Source organism: Columba livia, chromosome 3 (genome assembly GCF_036013475.1).
Source record: "Columba livia isolate bColLiv1 breed racing homer chromosome 3, bColLiv1.pat.W.v2, whole genome shotgun sequence".
Classification (NCBI taxonomy): domain Eukaryota; kingdom Metazoa; phylum Chordata; class Aves; order Columbiformes; family Columbidae; genus Columba; species Columba livia.
The window spans coordinates 95128313-95150300 of record NC_088604.1 but is presented as its reverse complement, the minus strand read 5'-3'; the positions used below and the strand labels follow the sequence as shown (position 1 = coordinate 95150300).

General features: G+C 38.0%; 1 protein-coding gene across 10 annotated transcripts in view; it reads left to right on the top strand.

Annotated features, from left to right (window-relative positions):
• EML4 (EMAP like 4) overlaps positions 1–21988 on the top strand; it is a 163268-nt gene that overhangs the window by 76749 nt on the left and 64531 nt on the right. For all 10 annotated transcript variants that reach the window (XM_065058319.1, XM_065058315.1, XM_065058316.1 and 7 more), the window contains exon 2: positions 13121–13303. In XM_065058319.1, coding sequence (XP_064914391.1) covers positions 13121–13303 — 183 coding nt within the window. The remainder of the gene's footprint in view (positions 1–13120; positions 13304–21988) is intronic.

Sequence of the window (21988 nt, the reverse complement as noted above, 5' to 3'; positions counted from 1 at the left end):
GTATTTAAGCAACTTTGATAGAAATGTGGTCCCTTTGATGTTTACTAAATTGGGCAAAAATTCCATATAAGAAATGTATGTATTCTTCTAAAGGAACCTTTGAAAAGTAAGGAAAAGGTATCCCTGTAAAAAGGTGATCTGTTTTCCATGCAGGAAAATTCCATGCATGCTTTCATGATGGTTTTGTATGATTTATCAATAGCGATTATGACACTTCAATTTTGCGTAGGACTTCTACATAAAATATGTTCAAGATGAAATTTTAGAAGGTCTTAGCCTACCTACATTGTCCAGAATGCTCTGTTCACTGATTGATTTTTCTCTGAGAGGCTGTAGTGTCACATAACACTGTTTCCATGTGTTTTGTGTTTGCTTGCAGGTGAATCGATTCTGAAACATGCCTTGTGGTTTAGCCTAAATACAGATGAGACCTAATTCCTCCCTTTCCAGTGGAGTTTTCCATTTTAGGCACAATACTGCCAGGATTAGCAACTGAAAATGTGGAATCTGGCTTCATTTTTATGCATTCATTTCTGTGGAAGCAGTCCAACTTCAGCTTTTTAAAATATATGCGTAGTTACACATACAGAAGTCTGTCATCCCGTTCAAGAGTTCTTCCTCTTTATAAATTAAATTAGTTTGATTTCCCAATTACCTTGGTTGTAGAGCATTTGTGGAAATGCGTTGGTAATGGCTTTACTAGGGAAAACATGGCAACACTTGATGGTAGACCTGCAATCTGAATTGTTTAAAGGAGTATCTTTCTTTGTAAAATAATAAATGTTAATGTTAAATATTTCTACAGCTGTTCAAACGTAGCATGTTGCTGAATGGCAGGATCGATAACAGAGCTGTCAGTCCCTTGTCAGGCCACAGCAACAGGAAAGGTGTGAATGGTGCTTTCCACCCACACCTTGTTTGTAGGTGTTAACTTCAAAGCTTCTCTGGGACTGTTTAATTTCTAACACAAGAAAACAAACGGAACTTATCTAAAGAACGAGTCATTTTTAAAATTGTATTTATGCTCGGTTCCCCTTTTTGAGGGTGGCTGTTGACCTACATGAGTACAGATATTTCTGCCTGCTGTCTGTCTGGTCTGAAGTGTTTTCTGTGACACATAATGTGCAAATATTCCCTTTATGTCTCAATATTTGCTCCTCTGTAGTAACTGAAATGGAGATTGTGACTTAATGTGTGATGACTATTTGCAGATACCACCTTACAGGTTGGCTGTGTGGGAGTTTTACAGCTTGTGTTTTATCCTTCAGACTAAGCAGATAGCTTAGCAGTGTCTATGTTATGACTAGTCTGTAGTTCTTTTCAATGCTGTTGGTTTGATGTCACCTGGAGTAAGCATTAGCTGTTGTAGAGGTGTTCCTCTACATACCAAAGCTGCAAGCACTTGCAAAAGTTGAGGAAGTGTCTTGGTGGAGGTAAACAAAAGTGGGGTTTTGACCGCTACCGTTGGAAGTGTCATGCTGGATCTAGCTTATTTAGTCTTTCAGTCGCAAGAAACAATGAACTTCTGAAAATATCAAAAGCAGACTTTACATCTGTTCTTGCCCACAAGATACAGGAGAGGTTTGACAACTGCAAGGTGGTATTGCCTGCGGCAGCAGCTTGGTGTAAGGTTTCCAGCGCAGAGCTGGGGCAAGGGCAGCTTCTGCAGGAAGTGCTGCCACCCTGGTGGGTGGTCACAGGAGAAAACTTGACGCTGGAATTAATGCTCCCTCTATAGAAGGCTTGTCTCTTAATAGAGCTTATTTTTCTACAAGGGAAGGAGAGTATTGTCATCCTTAGCTTTTGCATAAGAAATTGCAAAGGAGGACAATAACTTTTCAAGGATGCTTTAGTTTGTTAGGAGAGAGTTGGCATTTTACTGAATGGGCTCTGGTGTTGAGAGGTAACAAAGCGGTGTCTGTGTAGGGCTGTGAATAAGTGGAAGGAATTCCTATACCTGAAATACCAGAAAGCGAAGATAAGGCACCGAGTTGCTGAGTCTCTTTCCAAACAGATTTTACCTTTATCTGAAATCCATGTGTCCTGTGACTTAGAGAGATAAGAGCTGTCAAATTCCCCTCTGCATGTAGCAGCCTTGGTCCCTCTCACCTCCTCTGGTGTAAGCGTTTCTGCTGAGCACAGAATCCTGCCAGAGCCGAAAGGGAAGGTTTTCCCTGGCGGGGAGAGGGAGCTCTGAGCACCCAGGGCAATGCCAGCGCCACCAGACTACGTTGCAGTGGGTTGGTGGCCCATGGGGAGGTGGCACAGGCCATCTGGCAGGGAGCAGAGGGCTCTATCCTGCTGAGGAGTGTGGCATCCTGCCCTCCTGTCTAGGCACCCACAACAAGTTTGCTCTGAATTTGGTGGAGTGCTGATGAGCAGGGGTGTTTGCACTTGAGGCTGAATTTTGAGTGTGAAATGATGTTGCAATGGACAAGCTTGAGCAGCTTTCCCTTAAGTGTGAAGGAAGATGAAGATGAGTGGGAACAGCATGCACTATGCTCTGTGTTTAATGTCAGCATCAAGAAGTGAATCTGTTTAACATGGCAATACCGTAGTACTGGTATTTTTATATGCATGACTATCATTCCAATAGGAGACTATTCTTATTGTGTGAACATAATACTGAATTTACAAGATAACATCTATTGCCTGTGAAACACAAACAACTGCTGACAGCTGCACAACCTGTGCAGCCGAGATTAATAAGTGGAGACTATTGACAATTTTTTTTTTATTTTTTAAACAAAAGGAAATTAATGAAATAGACCAGGACTCTGTATTTTTCCTGACTGGATGGGGTTTTGTATAGCAGCATTTGTGGTAGAGTGGCTTAGAATAACACAGAATGAGATCAAAGAGGCTTAGTTTATACAGTGGTATTTTTAATGTTACAAATTAAATGCTTATTTGTGAGTTCTGGGGGAAGGAGAAAAGAGCAGCATGATAAAGCAACCAGTACAACTAATTGCAGGCACACTTTTTCAACACTTTTGTTCCAGCACTTGTTTACAAAGATAATGTCTTATCTTGACTCCTAGATAACAGAAGCTGGAGATGATTCATTTGTGTTTCAGGATTTGAGATTAGTAAAATTTTGCAAATAAACATTGGATGGTACAATAATAAATTGTATTCGCAAAAGAGGTTATGTTGCTTTGCCTGATGTTATCTCACTTAATGATTTCAGTGCTTTTGTGTTTCGCTGCTGAAATTGTACCCTGGAATTGATAAGAGTATAGCAAGATTAAACAGTAAAAACAGCTTTCCTCTGGGGCAAAAATGTATTTGTTAAAAGCACACCACGAACAAAAACACAGATTAGTTTGTTGCCCAAATAAGCAATAAATATTTAAGAGTTTCCATAAGTTTCAGACTAAAACTAAGTTTGTACTGCTGAATTCACGTATTTTACACAGGCAGAGATGTATTGCAGTGGTGGGTGATGTTGAACTTCCTCTGTGTTGTTGCAATCTAAAGACTGAACGTTTTGCAACCTGGATTTTATTTGCACGCTACTGGAAAAATATTCTGGAAATATATTTTGGAAATACAGCATGGAAAATTAGTGGTAAGCTGTATGAATTTGGGCTTAAATACTGGAAAACAAAACAACAAAGACAAACCCAAGCCAACCAAACAAAAAACAACCAAACAAAACCACCCCAAATCCCACAAACAAACAAACAAAAACCCACCAAAAAACCCAACTATACTGACACTTCTCTGAGCAGGAATTAGCATCATCGCTTTGACAAGAGCAGTTAAAAACTAAGTGGCCCCAGGGGGAGGGGGCGGGTGCAGAGAGCTGGAGAGTTAGATCACTGAGAGTGCTCTTTCTTTTCCTCTTTTTTCCCCTCTGCTCTTTGCTCTCCTCCTTTCTCCTTTTTTTTTTTTTTTTTTTTTTTTTTTCCTATTTCCCTCTGCTTGCTCCTTTTTCCGTTTACAAGACTTCACACTAACTTCTTCCTTACCAACCACATAAGTGATGAGTACCTGTCAGTGTAAATGGTTTTGCAAAATACTCCAGGAAGATCAGAGTCTTTGAGATGATCCTTTGTTTCTTAGTGAACTCTACAATGTTTGCTGGACTTAGTAATGTTTTGGATCCTGGTACTTACGGTCTGAGCCTGAATGTGGTTAATTAATATAATCCATTGTGTTGAGCGGATCAGTGACAATGCTGCTGTCTTTTGTAGACCTTTGTAGTAATGAAATGTGGTTAAAGAAAAGCATTGGGAGTGGAAAGTCGAAGACTGAACATGAAAACCAGAACTGGAGTGGTCTTTCAAGACTATATTTAATCTTCTGGATCATATAAGTATTAAGATACAGCCTTTAATTACTTGATCATAGTCTCCCCCAAGTCAGTACTCAGAAAAGGTAATTCTGCCTTCAAAGCAGTTGCTCAGTATTTTGAATTGTTTTAATTTTCTTTGCATAGCTTCCTATGTAATTTTTATGGCAAGGCTTTTTAGTCTTGCTTTTCAAAGAAATACATGAATTTCAACATTGACTTTGCTACAGCACTTATGGTGGTGCCTCAGTAGCCCACAAGTGTTAATTAACCTTTATGTGGTATGGGAGGATGCTTGCATTTAGCAGATGAAGAGTGAAGTTAAAAAGAGATTAAGGTCAAAAGCATCTGCTAATTACCCGATTTTCTAATTAAGTAATTGCCCAATTTGAAACTCTTTGATTGTCAAAGTGCATGAGTAGGACAGCCCTGTCCATGTCAAAAGCCTGATTGCTGCTGGTGTGCTTTACCCATGAGAGCTCATCACTTTTCCGCCCCCGTGTCTGGTGTGTCAGGTTCAGCAGAACATGCAGGTTCTGCCTCGGGAATGGGGGAGAGGTGCTGTCCTGCTCGTGGTGTCCTGCTCTGGCAGCCCCAGTGTCTGGCTTTGCAAAGCTGGAGCCAGCTGAGGTTCCCTGTGGGGTGGCTGGGGTGCTGTCTGCTCGTGGTGTGGGGAGGCGAGAGGTGGCACAGCCCTGGGTGAAGAAGGGAGACTTCAGGGATCTGTTCCCTCTTCAGCATGTCAAAAGTTGTTTTCTTGGAAAATTTTGACTAGATCAGTTTGGGCTTGGGGGTGGATGGGGGAGAGGAACTCCAGACGCTGAAATTTTTAGCCCACATAGTTTCATGCCAGGCAAAGTTGTTAATTTTAAATTTTTAAATTAGCATTTTTTCACAGAAATGTTCTAACACTTCTAGAACAACATGAAATACTTCTGGCAAATGGATACTAATATGTCGTGTGATGAAGTGTTGCTTTTAATGCATGTATAAGTTAGGGTAGAGCAGTTAATTGCAGGTGTTATTAGGTAAACTTCCAAGCATACGTGTTAGAAAAGGCGCTCTCTGCCCCTCTCTGTGTCTAACTGTGACATGAAAATAGGGTGGTGTCAGATATTAAAAAGAGCTTGGGGTGACTGGGATTGCTGCAGAGCAGGTTATGTGGGGGATCCCAATCAGGTGCCTGTAGCCACTGTGAGTTCTGTCTGTGGAGCATAGATATTGTTCATCAGAAACATCATTTGGGAAGATAAGGGCTTGTTCTTGCTGGTTGAAGGACAAGCACTGGAGTGTCCTGAGCTTCAGAAGAGTATCAGGAGCATCAAGAGCTGAGCAATTCTAGGGGAAGAAAAATACTTTAAAACCACAAGGCTTTTTAAGTAGTGGGTGGTCAAAATCCTGTAAATGGTTTTACTGTTGATATGTGTCTTGGTGGAGGTGGAGCTGATTCGAGGTATGCAGTTGGGGAGAGGATACATGAGAGAGACAGCGTACTTACCTGCCTCTCCAATTAATTATATGGATAGCAATGTCAAATATGAGAAGTGTGTTTAAGTGCTGGCTTTGTTTTGCTTTCTCAGTCTACATATCAAAACTAGTATTGGCAAGTCTGATCTGTTTCTTCTTGAAACTTGTGTGCCTAGTAAGTAATACAGTTACTGGAAAGTTAGGCAACCTGAACGCTCACATTGGCTGAATACAGCATGGGCGAAGTTGTACCCGTGAATCTCATGCTGATACATTTCTAAATTATCTGTATTAAAAATAATATGAGGGTTTACAATAGCAGAAGCATGGGATCATTACAAAAATATTTTTGTCATAACAGTTGTAATTTATGATTATTACAAAGTTATTTTTTCAGGGTGTTTTTGCACCATTTAATCTTTCTCTTTCCCTTGCTTTTTCATGTCAGTAAAAACAATAAAAAAAAAATATATGAAAGCCTACGTACACAAATCTGTTTAGCATATACAAATAGAACTACTATTATGGATGAAGTGGTAGATCAGACCAACCCTTTAAAATGAGATTATAGAGAACATCACCTGTGTTTTCAAGCGATGTAATGGTGCAGTAGTAGGCTCACAGACATGAATTCGCTTCAAACAAATGATAAAGCAGTTCACAAATAGCAAAGCTCAGTAATGACTATTGCATTGCAAAACATTCATATGCTAAGGTAAAATCTTCTTCTGGATCATTTACAGACAAAACACTGCAGTTACATAATGAATATATGTTGGGCTGAATTGGAAAGTCCTAAGGAAACTTTGTCCAGTGTAGTTATGTATCTTCTTGTTTTAAAATTTAATGCAATGCTTTAATGATATGCATTTATAGTTTTTTGCATGTTTATTTGCTTTGTGGTTTGTTTGGTTTGTGTGCTATGTGGGATTTTTTTTTGTTTGTTTTGTTTTAAATTGACTTCTGGGATTTATGATTATACCTATACAGATCTGTACAGATCTTTTCCAGATGGGCCACTTTACTTTTATTCAAGTCATGCATAAGTTCTTAACAACATAAATTATATTCCTTTCAGGGTTTTGACTGAGGTTTTTAGGCATAGTTTAGATTTTCAGACTTGAGTGAGGGTTGGGGTATATTTTGTTGGTTTGTTGGGTTTTTTTATGGCAAAGTTCTGTACCATTTAACATGGTAGATTGCATTGCTAAATTTTAAAGTGAATAATAAGCCATCTTTTTTCACAGTTTATGATTAAAATGTGGATTAGTCATTGGGATGATCACTTCTGATGTTTAACGCACTATCGACTAGACATTGCAATCTGGTCTGATTCTGCAGTAGGAGCTACGTAAAGAAAGTTCCTGCTTGTTGTGGACTTGAAAGTGCCTCGTGAAAGGCTAGTAAAAGGTAGTACTTTTTTTTTTTTAATTAACTAGCATGTGAGGGGACTAAAATAATATTGTACTATGCAACATTAAACAATCTAATGAGCTGCACAAGGAAGACAGTTTTCTCAACATGATGGTCCTTGTGCAACATCAGCCCTGAGCAAATGAGTGGTGTGTGACAACATGCTTTCCTCCTGAAAACCTGGAGGTATGTTTGTGGAAGAGAGAAAAAAAAGGTTTAGTTAATGTTGGAAATACTAACGTGCTGCATATTTGAAAGCTGTGAGCTGGGGACCAGTGTCTGCAATCAGTGATATGTCTGTATCCATCTCAAAACATCTGCTTTGTTGTTCTACAAAAAAGTACAGAAAGATATTTTACTTTTGTCTTCAGTAATATGTGTGAGATCAAGTAGTGCATTGTTTTTAATTCTGAATGAAAAAAATCAGGAAATTAGGGAAAGAGGACGAAAAAGTAGGAAAAAAAAGTCAAAGATACGTGGGGTACTTTAGAGTGTTAAGAGCCGCAGTCTTGCATTTGTAGGAAGGAGGAACTTCCCACTCTGCTTCCATTTCACCAGGTCTAGCTTCTAGGGACACATTAGAACTTAATACAGTGTTGTTTGAGGGAGTAAGCTTTTTTAACCTTCCATGTTAGTGTTGTGTGGTTTAATTCCCATTCTTATGTTCTTCCCATGACTCACGTCCTTTACAAAACCAAGATAATTTGTGTGTGCTGGCATTTGGAGGAAGTGCAGGAGAGATACTGTGGGTAAAAGAGTGTAGAGTCTAATTCTATGTTTTAAAAAAGTTCTTTTTAGAGATAATTATGTGTAAGGAAGTCTTAGGAAAAGTGAGCTGCAGAAAACTGCGGATAATTTTCTTGTACTTAACAGGGTAGTAAAAACAGCTATGTCAGTTATCTCTCTGGAAATATAACCCTCATCCAAATTCAAATTATTCACTGCTTTTCAGAAAAAAAATTGCAAGTTGTGCAAATACGTACCTTCCTGCACACAGAAACAGACCACAGTCCTAGTGAGAAGGGGTTCTTCTGGGCCGATTATCTCCTGAAATTGTCAGCCAGATCTTTATACCAGTCCAAGTAATTTCTGTTGTGTTTCTGTAATAAGAGACTCGTAACACTCTGGGGAAAACATAGAAAATGGTGTGGGTGCCTTGGCAGAGAAGGGTTTAAAAATATCTGTGGTTTTTGTGGCTTTATTGGATAAAATGTAGGATTTTCCACCCCGTGGCTTAAATTTCCATGTGCTGGAGTTTGTAGAACTTGTTTTTCTGAAATGTTGCTTATGTCTAAAATCGGGGGCTGGCAGGAATTGACTCAGAGAAGTGATAATGGATGCTCTGGAGTTGCTGAGGGGCCCCAGAATAGACAGTTCAGTAGTAAGAGATATTTTTTTCAAATGTAGCCAGCTCAGATTTCTCCTAGGCACTGAGTGGTGAAGGGTGATGCTTTTCGAAGGCTGTTATCCTCACGTGCCTGGTTGGTGACACGCGAAGAGTGATAAGTGGATTAGGAGGTTTGTTAAGTACCGTCACTAGGTACTGGGTACCCCGTTCAAAAAGTCTCAGTGGTGGTTTGAGCTGCTGGTTTGTTGAATCTGCTGGAATTGGTTTGACACATGTGACTGTGAGGAGTCCCACGCAGCATAAAGCATCTATTTAATGCCATTTATTTGCTATGAAAAATGAACCCTAATTTTTAGGTCATCCACATGTCTTATCAGTACTAAATACAAGCATCCCATATGTCATCCCTGCTTACTCCAAAAGCAGAGGAAGAACTAATGTTTTAATGGCTAAAATTAAAAAATCAAACTAGTGAACTATGATAAAATAACAAGACATCTTGTTTTGAAAGTTATGGTACTGTATGTTTAGACCTTGCATGTTTTTGCTGTCATTTGAGTACCAATATTATTATCTTAAGCCACTTTTTAAAACTGAAGGACCTTAGATCCGCATCTGTGTGGGTGTCTCCTCACTGTGACCAGTGGGCACTGCAGACGGTGCTTTTTTTGTAATGGATCTTGTTACCAGTGGAACAAGATGCTTAGGTCATGGGCAGCTTGTGAAATGTGACCAGCACATCAGAAAGGATGCTATTTTGTTGTAATAAACATAGCCAGGTGACTAAATAGGTCTTTTATTAAAATAAGCTAAGTGAATGAATCAATAGTCAATTGCACTTACAAATTTCTTACTATGTTTCCTAATCTGGTTTCCCTTTTTAAATAGATACATACATCTCCCTCTGGCTGAGTAGATTTAAGAGTGGCTCAAGGACGGATGTCTGAAACAGCATGAGGGAAAGGCCAGATGTTCAGGAGTGAGAGAAGAGGAAGGGAGGAGATGGACTTCAACTTCCCAAGTAACTCACTGTGTACTTGTGTACAAGCCCTTTCCCTTCTGAATAGGGAAGGACATTTACTTGAAGGAAGATTTTTGTTTAAACTTCTTTTGATGCAGTTATTTAGAGTAGTAGAATAAATCTTTAATGGAAGAAGAAATCTGGAAGAGATTTTGGAAACTTATATGACAAAAAAAAAGGTAGTGTAGTTTTGCATTGTGCAGGTTTGTCAAAATGATCTCAAGGATTGAAGTTGTGTTTACTTTCAAGGCATCTTCTTTTAAACTTAATCCCTAGCTGACTTACTTTTTAGACACTGCCAAGAAGGGCATGTTTGCGTTCAGTTGAATATTTGCTGTCATGGGTGAGGTATTTTGGTTTTACTGCTTTAATAGTTGCCAGTGTAATATGATTGTCATCATATTGAAACAGATGCTGCTTCTGTATAGTGATAAAGAACAATAAAATGTCTTCCCAGTGTGCTACTGAGTTCTTTGATCAACCAAAATATTATTGATTTCCAAGTGATCTTCTTGCTGTCCAACTTCTCCTTTCAGTCGCTGTGTCTCATGTGCCCTCTTTGCAATGCAAAGCAGCCACTGGTGGTTTGAAACCTCTTTTCTCCAGTTGTACACACGTAGCCTATTGCTTTGCCCGTTTTTGAACGAGCTAAATGGCTTAACCTTCTTGCTTTCCTACTCATGCCCCATTTATACAGCTATGACCTCTGACAAGCTGTTGTGATAAGGCTGAGTTTGAGAGTCCTTCTGCCCCTCCATGCCACGTCTAGGGTTAAGCCTCCATCGCACAGGTCACAGAGGTCAACATTGGCCATTGCGTCTACCATCTCACTTGATAGGTTGAGAAGGTAAAAGCATTGCAGCCTTACAGGGCAGAAAGATTTGCTGTCCTGTTCACCTTTGGAATTAGTGACACAACGGTGGCTTTGGGAGCTGCAGGAGCCATCTAATATGTTCCTTTTTTGGGGTGCTGGGGTTCAGCAGAAGAAGTCTAGTTAATGTTGGTAGTTGGTGGGGAAAAAAAGCTGCCCGTGCCAGGCAGCCACTGCTCTGGTAGGGTGCTTCCGTCTGAGCTCATCGGAGAGACCAACCAAAAGTGGAGCCTCTCGTGCTTTGTTAATTACTGTTATTTGGACTCCGCACAGGGAACACAGTGATGTCTGGCTTCTAAAATGATGATTTGACATAGTTACTTAACGTCTTTTACAAATGTTTTATAGTAATCTCTGTATTTATACAGCCTGGGAATTTATCCATAATTTATCCATTATAAGAGCTTTTAATGGTTCTTTAATTGAAGGCTCTGGCAGATAAAAAGTGAAAAAAAAAAAAAAAAGCTTTTTTTTTTTTTTTTTTTTTTCCTTTATTCTTTTAAGGAAATGTCAAACTTCTCTCTTCTTTGTTTGGACTACTACTTCACTGTGAGATGAGATATAAAGATACTTTGAAAATAATTGTCACCGTTTTCTGCAATGTTCATTTTGACTGATTCGCTGCATATATTTAAAGGCTAATGTTGTAAAGATAGCAAAAGTATGGATTACATGGTACTTCTTTCAGTCCATTTACTTCCCTAAAATAAAATATTTTCTTCATGAATTAATTTATGTAAATTTACCTTAGTTCCTTTCTACATGCCGCATTGGTATATGAGCTTATAGGAACTTCTACTGGCTCTGCAAAAACAGATGGAGTTTTGTGTTTTGAAAATGTGGGGTTTAATTAAAAGAATCTAACACGGTCATTCCCAGCTTTGGGCAGGTTTCACTGGTCTGGATTTGTAAAGTACTATTGAGAGTACATTGGATATGCTGGGCTATAGAGCTATTTTAATAACTTTTCTGCATGTGGGAGGTACAGTTATGGCTGATGATATCAGAGACATTTTGTTCAGAGTTGTTCTAATCTGTTGTCCGTGGATCTCAGTTTGATTGCTTGCTTTATTAATTCCCCTGCAGTTCTTTTTATTTATTAGCCTGAATGAATATAGTATTAACCATGAAGTGATAAATTTCTGCTTTTGGATTAACCAAATAGTGAATTAAATCAATACACAAAACTGTCTTCATGTTAGAGTTGCTTTATCAAAGCAATCTTAAGTGTTCCTTTCAATTTAACAATAATTGTGAATACCTTTAACTACTTACATTTGTTTTACTAATTCCTTGAAGGAGTTTTGTTAGTGTTGTGAAAGTATTACTGTGATTCTTTGTTTTTCTTGGTTCAATTTTTGCTTCTTTAGTAGTGAGCATCATGTTTTAATTGAATGGAAGTTGGCATTAACTTCATTAATCTCTTTCATATTTAATTTATTTGAGGGGTTTGGCTCAGTGTTTCTTTTGCTTACATTTATTTTAAAAGTGCCCTTATGCAAGTGTTTCCAAGATGAAGGCTTTTTTTAGTGAAAAATAATTTTAGGATTGTGGCTCATATTAACTTTTTTCCATAGTATGTCTTAGCAAGATTAGCGAACTAAAATTTAGATTGTATATAGTCACGGTATTAATACCAGCTATTTACCTTTATCTGTAAATTCGCTGTTTGTATATATTTCATAGAACATGGACTTATACTGCCTGTATAATACAGGTAAATTTTGTAAACCTGTGTTAGAAATTCCTTCCTGAGTTTTTAGTAAGCCTAAATCACGATGGATAAGGAATTCAGTACCATGTGATTGAGCAACATATTCTTTTATGGGTCATTTTTAGTGGTTGGCCTGTGATTTATTGGAACAGCCAAATACAAAAATCTGTTGTGTGTTATTTTGGATTGGCAGAAATAATGCAAAGAACTGTCAAAGGCAAAGAGTATGCAGAAGCTGTAATTTCCTTTTTACCACTGAAGAATAGATTTGGCTGGATTATGCCTTCAATGCTAATCTATCTCTGTGTGGCCAAACAGATTTTTGGAACCTTTTTTGTAGAGTATTTATTTTCTGTTCACTTCAGGCCAACTGTTATAATGTCACATATTTTTTTGGCATATGCAGGGTGGTGATGTAAAAAAAAAAAAAAAAAAGTAAGAGAAGGAACTGGAGTTAAAAACTCTGATCTAGACCATTTAAATTGAGATTGCTACTCCATGCAATCAGGTCATGGCTAGCTATACATTTATGTTCAACTCCAGATTTATATTTTTTGAACTTTATATTGTGCTTTAAAATTACAGATCACATTTCAAATTCTTCAACAGTTCCAAAAGAATATATTGCAAAATTTGACCACGATTTTATACCTTTTTAGTGAATTTAGTTAACTATTTAAATAAGATGAATTTCAGTCTTCCTACTGTTGGTAAGCATGTTTTTCTTTCTACTCTATTTTAACAGGAAACACATTTTCTCCTCTGATTGTAATAAGGCCAGACTCCTTAAGCCTTCAGTCTAAGTTAATGATTAGTAACATTTCTGTCTTGAAGCACTAATATCCATTCCTTCTTTGCCTGAACATGTTTGAACACCTTCAGTATTTCGAAGTGATGGGTTAGACATGCTGTGCATGCTTCTTTCTGTGCCTTTTAGTTTAGAACGAAAAGTTAAATGCCTCTTTCTACTCTCTTTTCCCGCTGTACAGATGACAGCATCTCAGCTGCGAGTACGTCTGATGTCCAGGACCGTCTGTCAGCCCTGGAGCTGAGAGTCCAGCAGCAAGAGGATGAAATCACTGTGCTCAAAGCAGCGTTGGCTGATGTGCTCAGGCGTCTTGCTATCTCTGAAGACCATGTAGCTTCCGTGAGAAAATCAGCACCAAGTAAAGGTACGTTTATGTTTAGTAAACTGTCTAGAGTCAGTGGTATTATTTAGAATGTATCTCCACTGATCTTTTTTCCCTTTTCTGTCTCATTTGGAAAGGCAGGTATATTTCGAGCTAGAGGGGTTAGTTTTTGGAAGAGTGGCTTTATAGTATATGGCAAATAGATATCTGAAATATGCTTATTAAGTTTGCTGCTTGCTAATATTTTTATTTACTTAACCCCCTGAAAATTTACCTTACTTTCTGTTTAAAGGTTCCTGTTTTAATTTAAATAGTGAAAAGTTTCACAGCTGTGGTATTTGACCCATCACTGGGGCTTCTGGGGTCTTGTGTGTGGCTCTGAGTCTCAGCTTTGACTTCACCTACAAGTTTCTCAACTGAAGTGACATAGTAGAATTTCCCCCTCCTCCTAAATTGAAACAAAACAAAAATCCCAAACCTCATTGCCACCAAATAAGTATGTTTTCTGAATATAGTTGATTTTTGTTAATCTGCAGAGAGAACTCGCCACTGGTACATTTCTGGTAGAAGTAACCATGTAGCCACTCAGAAATATCTCTTTTGGACAGAATCTAATACCTTTTACCTTACAACTTTGAAATACACAGGATTGTTTAAAATCAATGAAACTAGTTGCTGTTTGCACTATTTTTTACTTTTTGTGTGTGTGGACATTTCCTTTTCTATTCTGAACAATTATTTGAGTTGACTCATTTGAATTTACTCCAACTTAGCCATAGTTCTTTATGAATAGTTTTATCCATATTTGTGGCATATATCTTAGGCCTCTAATTAAATAAAAGGTTAGGTTCTCTGTATTTCAGCCTTGAAGTCCACCCACTACGCCAGCACTAGTATAACACTGGTGCCACATCATTGTGTATGTTTGTTTGGATGGCTGCGTTATACAGGCTGAAAATGCAAAAGCTGAAAATGCTGAAAGTTTGAATTATTTTAGATGTGGCAGAGAGATCACATTGCTTAATTAAGTGTTTTTGCAGTCTCGCTGCCAGATGGAAGGAAGTGATGATGCTTAATTGGCTTGGGCTCTGAATCCTGCCATTCTCTCTTGCTTGCTAAATGGCAGACTGTTGTCATCCCTGCTTGTAAATGCAGCTTTCATCTACCCAATATGCATCTCTGGTCTCATCAAAATTGAGACTTCCTTCTGTAACTCTCTGCAAATAGACCTCTATCAAGTATTTTGACTGAGCCAGTCTTTGCTGTCTGCTGTCCATCACGACAAAAAGAAAATGACCAAGTGGAAAACTGTGGGTAAAACGTGTGCAACATAGGACCTTATTCTTCCCATTTAAATGCAGATGAGCTGGGATATGCATAAACACGGCTAAAGACCTTTGACTTGGAGCTATCTCATACCCAGCAAACTACGTGCACAGGCAGGGCAAACATGCTGTGTGCTGCAGAATGCCTTGGGGCTATCTCCTTACTGGGACTTTGGGGCCATACCGAGTTCTCCAGGTGCATTTGTTCAGTGAAAAATAAATTAATTATTTCTTGTGCAAGGGGGAGGTGGAATATCCAAGTGTCTTCAGCGTTCTGCTATTACATCTCTAATAACAGCATGGAGCTGTGGAGAAAGAGATGGGGGTGGAGGCAGAGATGTACACATATGAGATAATACATGGAATTTAAATGTGTTATGACTAGCTAGCACTGTATTTAATTTGTGGTGGATGTGTCCCCATTGTGTTCGGTTACCTAATACCACCAGGCAACACATTAACTTCACTGTTTATCATATAGGTTGTTTGAAATGTCACAAAAGAAAATGTTCACATAGTCACTGGAATTTTGTACTAGTCTAAATATAGACTTGAAGAATGAACTTGAGATTAACATTGATTTAAACTTGAACATCAATATTTAAATATTTCAAAACAAGTTCATATATAGCTTTTTGCAAACCCTGGGTTCCACTTCGGATTTCTGTATTTTAAGTTCATTCAATAAATAAAAAACTCTTGAAATACTTTAACAGAGACAAATGTATTATTTTTGTGGATTAGTAGGATTGGCAGAAGGTCTGAACTGGCATACAAAAATAATACTCAAGGAAGTCATTGTTAATTTTTGTTAGAAGTATTTTATGGGTACATAACAGGCTCTTACTAGTCATGTCATGGTTGCTGCAAAGGCAATTGTATTCGTCCAAAATTCCTTTTGGTGTCAGTGATCCTGTCAAGAATCTGGATTTCGGCATTATGACAATTTCATGGTAAATATTATAGGTAGGTTTTCTTTTAAAAAAGTGCTGAGGCTTTGATTTACAGAAGTATTTGTCTCCACAGCAGCCCATAAATACATGCTGACATAAATAATGCGGAAACAGAATGAAGTGTATGTATTTCTGAATACATTGAGAGAAATGTATTTAATTTGAAGTATGGCAACACAGTGAGTTTAAAAATAAACTGAATTTACAAAAATCATAGTACTGGAAAAAAGCCAACTTGAATCTTTCCATCAAACAAGAGTTTTAACCTGAGTAAGAGACAATATCTAAACTAGTTTGAAAGAATCTGTCCTACTTGTTGCTGAAATGAGTTTTTTGAAACCTCTTTCTTCTCTTGTTGACACCTCAGCAGTGTCTGTGAAGACAGGTTTTTAATAAGCTAAAAACAAGTGTTGTGAACGGACTGTGCTGAAAGGGGCAAATCTCAACCACTTTTTCACCCATCTTTCTCATTCTGAAGTTGATGGCTCAACTTAGTGCAAAAAGAGATTTCTTCATCCTCTGTTAGTTTGTCTGCATTGCATATCTGGTGAGCTAGTTCTGTTATTAGTTTTCTTATCCCTTTATTTCAGATTGACAGATTGAATCAACCATAGCTGAAGCTAATTTTTTGCATTGTCCCTGTAATATTTGTTTTTCTTTTTCCTAACTTTTTTTTTTTTTGTATGCTTATTTTGAACTTAGTCCAGTCTTCAGTGAAAAAACTCACACGGGCATGCATAGATTTTTATTTCTATCATGGGCTATCAATTAGGAGGTCACTACCTATGATTTTGTCTGTCTAGCTCTGCCTCAGAAGCAAACGGCTCTTCCTGCAGGGATAGATTTGCAGACTCTGTGAGATAAGCTAAAGGTGAGAATTTTTAGCCACCTTAGTGCCTCCTAGTAAAGCATGAAGTGCACATGCTGTATGAGGGGAAATACCTCTAGTAGGGATTGTGACAGAATTAACACTTGTCTGTTATTGCACAGTGAAAAGCAGACTACGAGTGTTCGCATGTGGCTTATTTTCCTCTTTAGTAATTCTCAATGTAAAGTCATTCTAAATAGAGAAAAATCTTTTAAAAATGAAAAGGCTACGATAGTACTTCTCCGTCTCTGCACACAGCTAGGAATAACTGCACAAAGAAGAAATTACCAGGTCCGGAAACAGCATTCAGGATTTGAAATGTGAAAAAGCAAGATCAGGGAACAGGTCCCCAGCAGCTACAGGGCTTGGGGGCATTGTAGCATGTGAGTGCACTTGTGGGTTTGGTTGGTTGGTTTTTTTCCTTTTTTAGTAGATGGCTTGCTAAGAATTTCTTAGTAAGAAGTTCTTTGCTTTTGGCAGCTCTGTGGTCTTGTTGCCACATGTCTCTGCTGTTGATGCATGATTGGTGCTGTTAACATTCACAAAAAGTTCCAAAAACAAAGATTACCTGGACACCAAAGAAAAGGAAAGCATAAAGCAGTCTGGTACTTGTGGCTGCCAGCAAGATAGATTGGCTCACAGCTGGTGCCTGGTAAAACTATTAAAGTCTTCCAGGGTGTCAAAATGTGTGTAACAGGAGAATTCATCCCTCCGGCTCTGGGTGTGGAGACATGTTTGTGGCACACAGTGGCACCAGTAAAATATCTCAGGCTAATCATACCACTGGGGTATAAGCTCTTGCCTGAAAAAGTGTCCATCCACCAGAAAGTACATCTGTTGTCTGAGCATGGAGAAACAAAAGAGTTCATACCCTTTTTCTGTACTTGGAAGCAATGAGGGGGCTTGTCACAGGTTAAAAACCTTTGGAGGAGCATTTCCCATTGCTTGGACAAGAATTGATATCAAATAACTCAGGTGCAAATTCAACTCGCAAACCAAAATTGAAGCAGTGGATGGCAGTTTGCAGAGAAGGTCTCGCATGATACTACAGACTGGCAGACCACAAGGCATTTGTTGTACTGGAAGCAGTAATCTTGGGGACCTGCAAAAGTAGCTGTGTAATAGAAATGCAGCTTTTTTTTTTTTTTCCTTTGTGCAGTGGATTTGTATAACAGGAATGCAGAGAGTTTTCATTGCTTTTCTGCTCCCTTCTCTCATGTGAAATAGTGTGTCTCTTCAATAGGAAAAATCCTAAGTAGGTCTTGCTTGAAATTCCATCTCATTGTACTAATGTAATCAAAACACTTCAGATGTAATTTTTACCTTATCTCAACAGTGGCTTCATTTCAGTAACATTAAGTAATTTAGCTTAATATAAAACAAAAATCAACTTCAGGTGTTCAGCAGGCTTTATTACTGAAAGCATAAGATAGACTTGCATTTGTGATTTTAGTTGTAACACATTTTAATGCGTTTCAGTTGTTTTAATAACTGGGTACATGTTTATGTTGTCTAACCAGTAAACATTAAAGGAACAGAAAATACAAGTGTAGGTAGGAATATGCTTATGGTAGAGGTAGGGTATAGGCTTTTATCCATGATATTAAAACTAACCTGGCAAGCTTGTATGTGTGTCATTTTACTCATGGGAATAGTCCAATTGAAGTCTGTAGGCTCTATGCTCACATAACAAATAATGATGCTCTTGAGGTCTTAATGGATTTGCCAGGCATTGGTTTCAGTACCATCTGTTCTTTCTGCATTAGAATTATTTCTTTCTGCATTTCTTCCCTATTTTTTTCCTATCTTCTCCTCTGTCTTTTGTGTTTTCTTCTTCTTCTGTTATACTTACTTGTCTTGATGTTCTTCATATATTTTCCTTTATTCAAATAATTTGGATCTAGATGGCATTAGTGAACTAAGGGTCACTAACCAGCTAAACCGAGTTTAAGGAGAGAGAACTGAAGAAGTTTTTCTTTATGGTTTTTGTTTTGTGTTTGTCTTTTGTTGTTTTGTGTTGTTTGTTTTTAAATGTCTGTAACCTAATAATCTTGTTCATTGGAGAAGATATTCAGAGCATTTTAGAGGAGTATTTTTCTAGTTGTGGTGATAAACGTCTTATTCTTTTTCCATGTGCAACTTACAGTTTTGGATATGTTTTGTGCATTTATGTGCTTTTTTTTTTTTTTTTGAACAGTGTGGGCAAATTCTCCTGAGCAGTAACTCTGCTGTTCTCAATGATGCTTCTCAAACTAAGAATTGCAGTGTTGGAAGAGCTAAATGGTGCCATTAACTTTTTTCGAATAAAACCTGCTTGTAGTTTATAACACTTGAGAAGCTCTTCCATCACTGTTTGCCGGAGTATATAAAATCGTTTCAGATTACCATGGTTAAAATTTTATTTCCTTTGCTTGGATATAGCTTGTTGGGTGGTTGGTTGAGGAAATAAATGCTGCCTCTGGGAAAGTATACCAAAATAATGAAGTGATAGGGAGGGAGGAGAGAAAGGGCTGTGTGGTTTGAATAAGCTGTTGGCTGTCCCATGACAATGAAGTCTTCAGTTTCCCTGATGGTTTTAAAAGGTCTGCCCAAATTGCCAAGCATTGGAGTGGGGGCACGGCTCCCCTAGACTCTTAGGACCATGACACCTGAAAAACTAGTTTAATGTCTATGGGAGGATCAGTTCTTTTTAGAAATGTATACATTGACAGTAAGTCAGTAGCTGTAAATCTTTTGTGAGAAATCTCTAAATAAATATTTAGTTATTCTTAATATTGTAGTTAATTTATCCGCTTACAGGGAGAGGTTCACTTGCATCTCAAAATGTTTATGCATTAGCTATACATTCTAAAACTGTTGCATATTAACATGCTTCTATTCAGATAGTTCTTTTCCTTTTAATAGGAAATGACAAATAATGTATGTTTAATAGCCAGTTGTCAGTTAAGATTTGTGAAATTTGCCTTCAATTAAAAAATAAAGTATAAAAAGCATCTGCATTTTTTCAGCTAGATGTAATTGTTTTAAGAATAATAAAGTTTGTCATAACTTAATTTTGTCTTAAAATTGAATTATTAAACAAGACAAAGTATGTCCCATAGGTAGTGAACTGAATTATTTTGTCCTGATTTATATTGGTTATGTAGTCTCTCACCCCAACCTGTAGCACGTGGTTGTGTGATAGAAGAAGATAACATTTGTTTGACTTTAAGAAGTCTCCATCGGAATTTCTCTTACTGCATAAGTGAAGTAGTTGAATAAAACATACCCTTCAGAATACAGTACTCTTTTTAAAAGAGTTTTAGTGTTCCCAAGCTATTTCTCTGCCAGCATCGTCCATGAGCTGAGGGACCTGGCATCCTTTGAAACTTTGGAAGCAAAGTGATGACTACAGTTACTTGCCTTTGTACAATTAATTGTAACATCTTGAAGTTCAGGATTTGTCGCAGTTTCTAGTTATTTTTTTGATGTGTCTATTTTAGAAAGGAAATGCAGATAAAAATCTTGTGTTCTGCTACACTTAGAACTATTTTGGTGTGTTTTTCTGCAGCTCACCTGTGTGGGTTCTCTGGTGACTAATAGTGTGGTTGAACATACATGGTATATTTCTTTAGTAAGACTACTAAATTGGCTTTCTGGCCTTCAAGCCATCAGTTTTGTTTGCATAAAACCCCTAGGCATGTAATATGTTTGAAATATAGAATTATTTGTCAAATTTTGCTGAGAATGAAGTATTCTAAGGTTATTGAAGGATTTGGATATTGTATGGCTTATTGTAAAAAAAAAAAAAAAAAGCAAGCTCAAAGAAAAACAGTGTAAGTAAATGCTGCTTTTTTTTGTGTGTGTAACATGTAATTTGTTGTTGAATTTTTTACTTTAAATCCACTTAAATGAAGAGTCCAGAGAAGTTATTTTAATGAAGCTGCAGCTACTTACCTTAAAGTGAAATTACCTGAAGAAGAGAAGGAAGGGTTTGATTTTTTCCCTTGCAAGACAGTTTACCTGTCAAGATAGCAGCAAATACGAAGATGTTAAGCAAATCATTGTTCCAGTTTACACAAGTAAAAACACAATAAACTATATTTTAAAATACTGAACTGTAACTTTTGGAGTTAGGAAAAAATAAGTGAATTCCTAATTGATCCTCAGCTCTAGTAGCTCGTATGTATGTTTGGAAAGAAAAGCTATCACGTTATCACAGGACACACATTTTCAAAACTTATCACTGTCTTTTACAGCTAGGCTTCAGTTTTTCCCCAGTTAACTAATCAAGACTGATAAAAAGTTGGAAATAGATTCTTGGTTTATTGTGGTCTGTTTTTTCTAATCCTACTTATCTTTCATTCACACACTTGTATACTTGACAGATGTTAATGAAATGCTTCTTTTTAACTCAACAGATACTATGCTATGAAAATTATCAGAACAAAGATGAATCCAGTATCCATAAAAGACATTTTTTACCACTTTGATCTCTTGACAATTTGGCTTTAATCCTGGTCACCATACACTGACTTTCATTTTATGTTCAGTTTATGTCTGGCTTTTGTTCCAAACTAACAGATAAAGCTGAGTGCTATTCAGTCTGAAATTTTTCAGACTGCCTATGCCAGCAGGTGACGTATGACATGATACTGGCAGAGATGTGCAATCCGACCACTGGGAGATCTCGGTTGTTTTAGTCTGTTGATCAGGAGATTGTGTTCTCCTGTGTTGCTTCCATGTTTCCCAAGTCCCTGAAGCAAAGTTGACTGCTATGGAGGACTATCTCTGCAGTGAGAAAAGTTATAGCCTTGTTAATTTTTGAAATATCTTGACTGTTGAGATGCTCTGGTTAAAAGTCATGAAGAGATCTGTGTGTTTTAGGACTGGTGTGTCAACTTCCCTGGGCTTCTGACCCAGCTGGCAACATCCTGGCTGTGTGTCTCCGACACCCTGGGCAGCCAGGCTTCACAGCTCCATGGCCTGTGACATGCACAGGGCTTCAACTTGCCTTTCCGTCTCACGGCTTAAAACCTAAATGCATTTTCTTATAATTGCAGATTAATTTAATTTTTTTTTTTTCCCCTTAAAAATAAGTAATACCAAAGGTCATTTTTCAATATCTGGTTAAATATTGGTGTGTAGTAGAAGGGGGATTAGTAGATCAAGAGAGGTTCTCCTCCCCCTCTACTCTGCCCTGGTGAGACCACACCTGGAATATTGTGTCCAGTTCTGGGCCCCTCAGTTCCAGAAGCACAGGGAACTGCTGGAGAGAGTCCAGCGCAGGGCAACAAAGGTGATGAAGGGAGTGGAGCATCTCCCTTATGAGGAAAGGCTGAGGGAGCTGGGGCTCTTTAGCTTGGAGGAGACTGAGGGGTGACCTTATCAATGTTTATAAATATGTAAAGGGTGAGTGTCACAAGGATGGAGCCAGGCTCTTTTCGGTGACAACCAATGGTAAGACAAGGGGCAGTGGGTACAAACTGGAACACAAGAGGTTCCACTTAAATTTGAGAAGAAATTTCTTCTCAGTGAGGGTCACAGAGCACTGGACAGGCTGCCCAGGGAGGTTGTGGAGTCTCCTTCTCTGGAGACATTC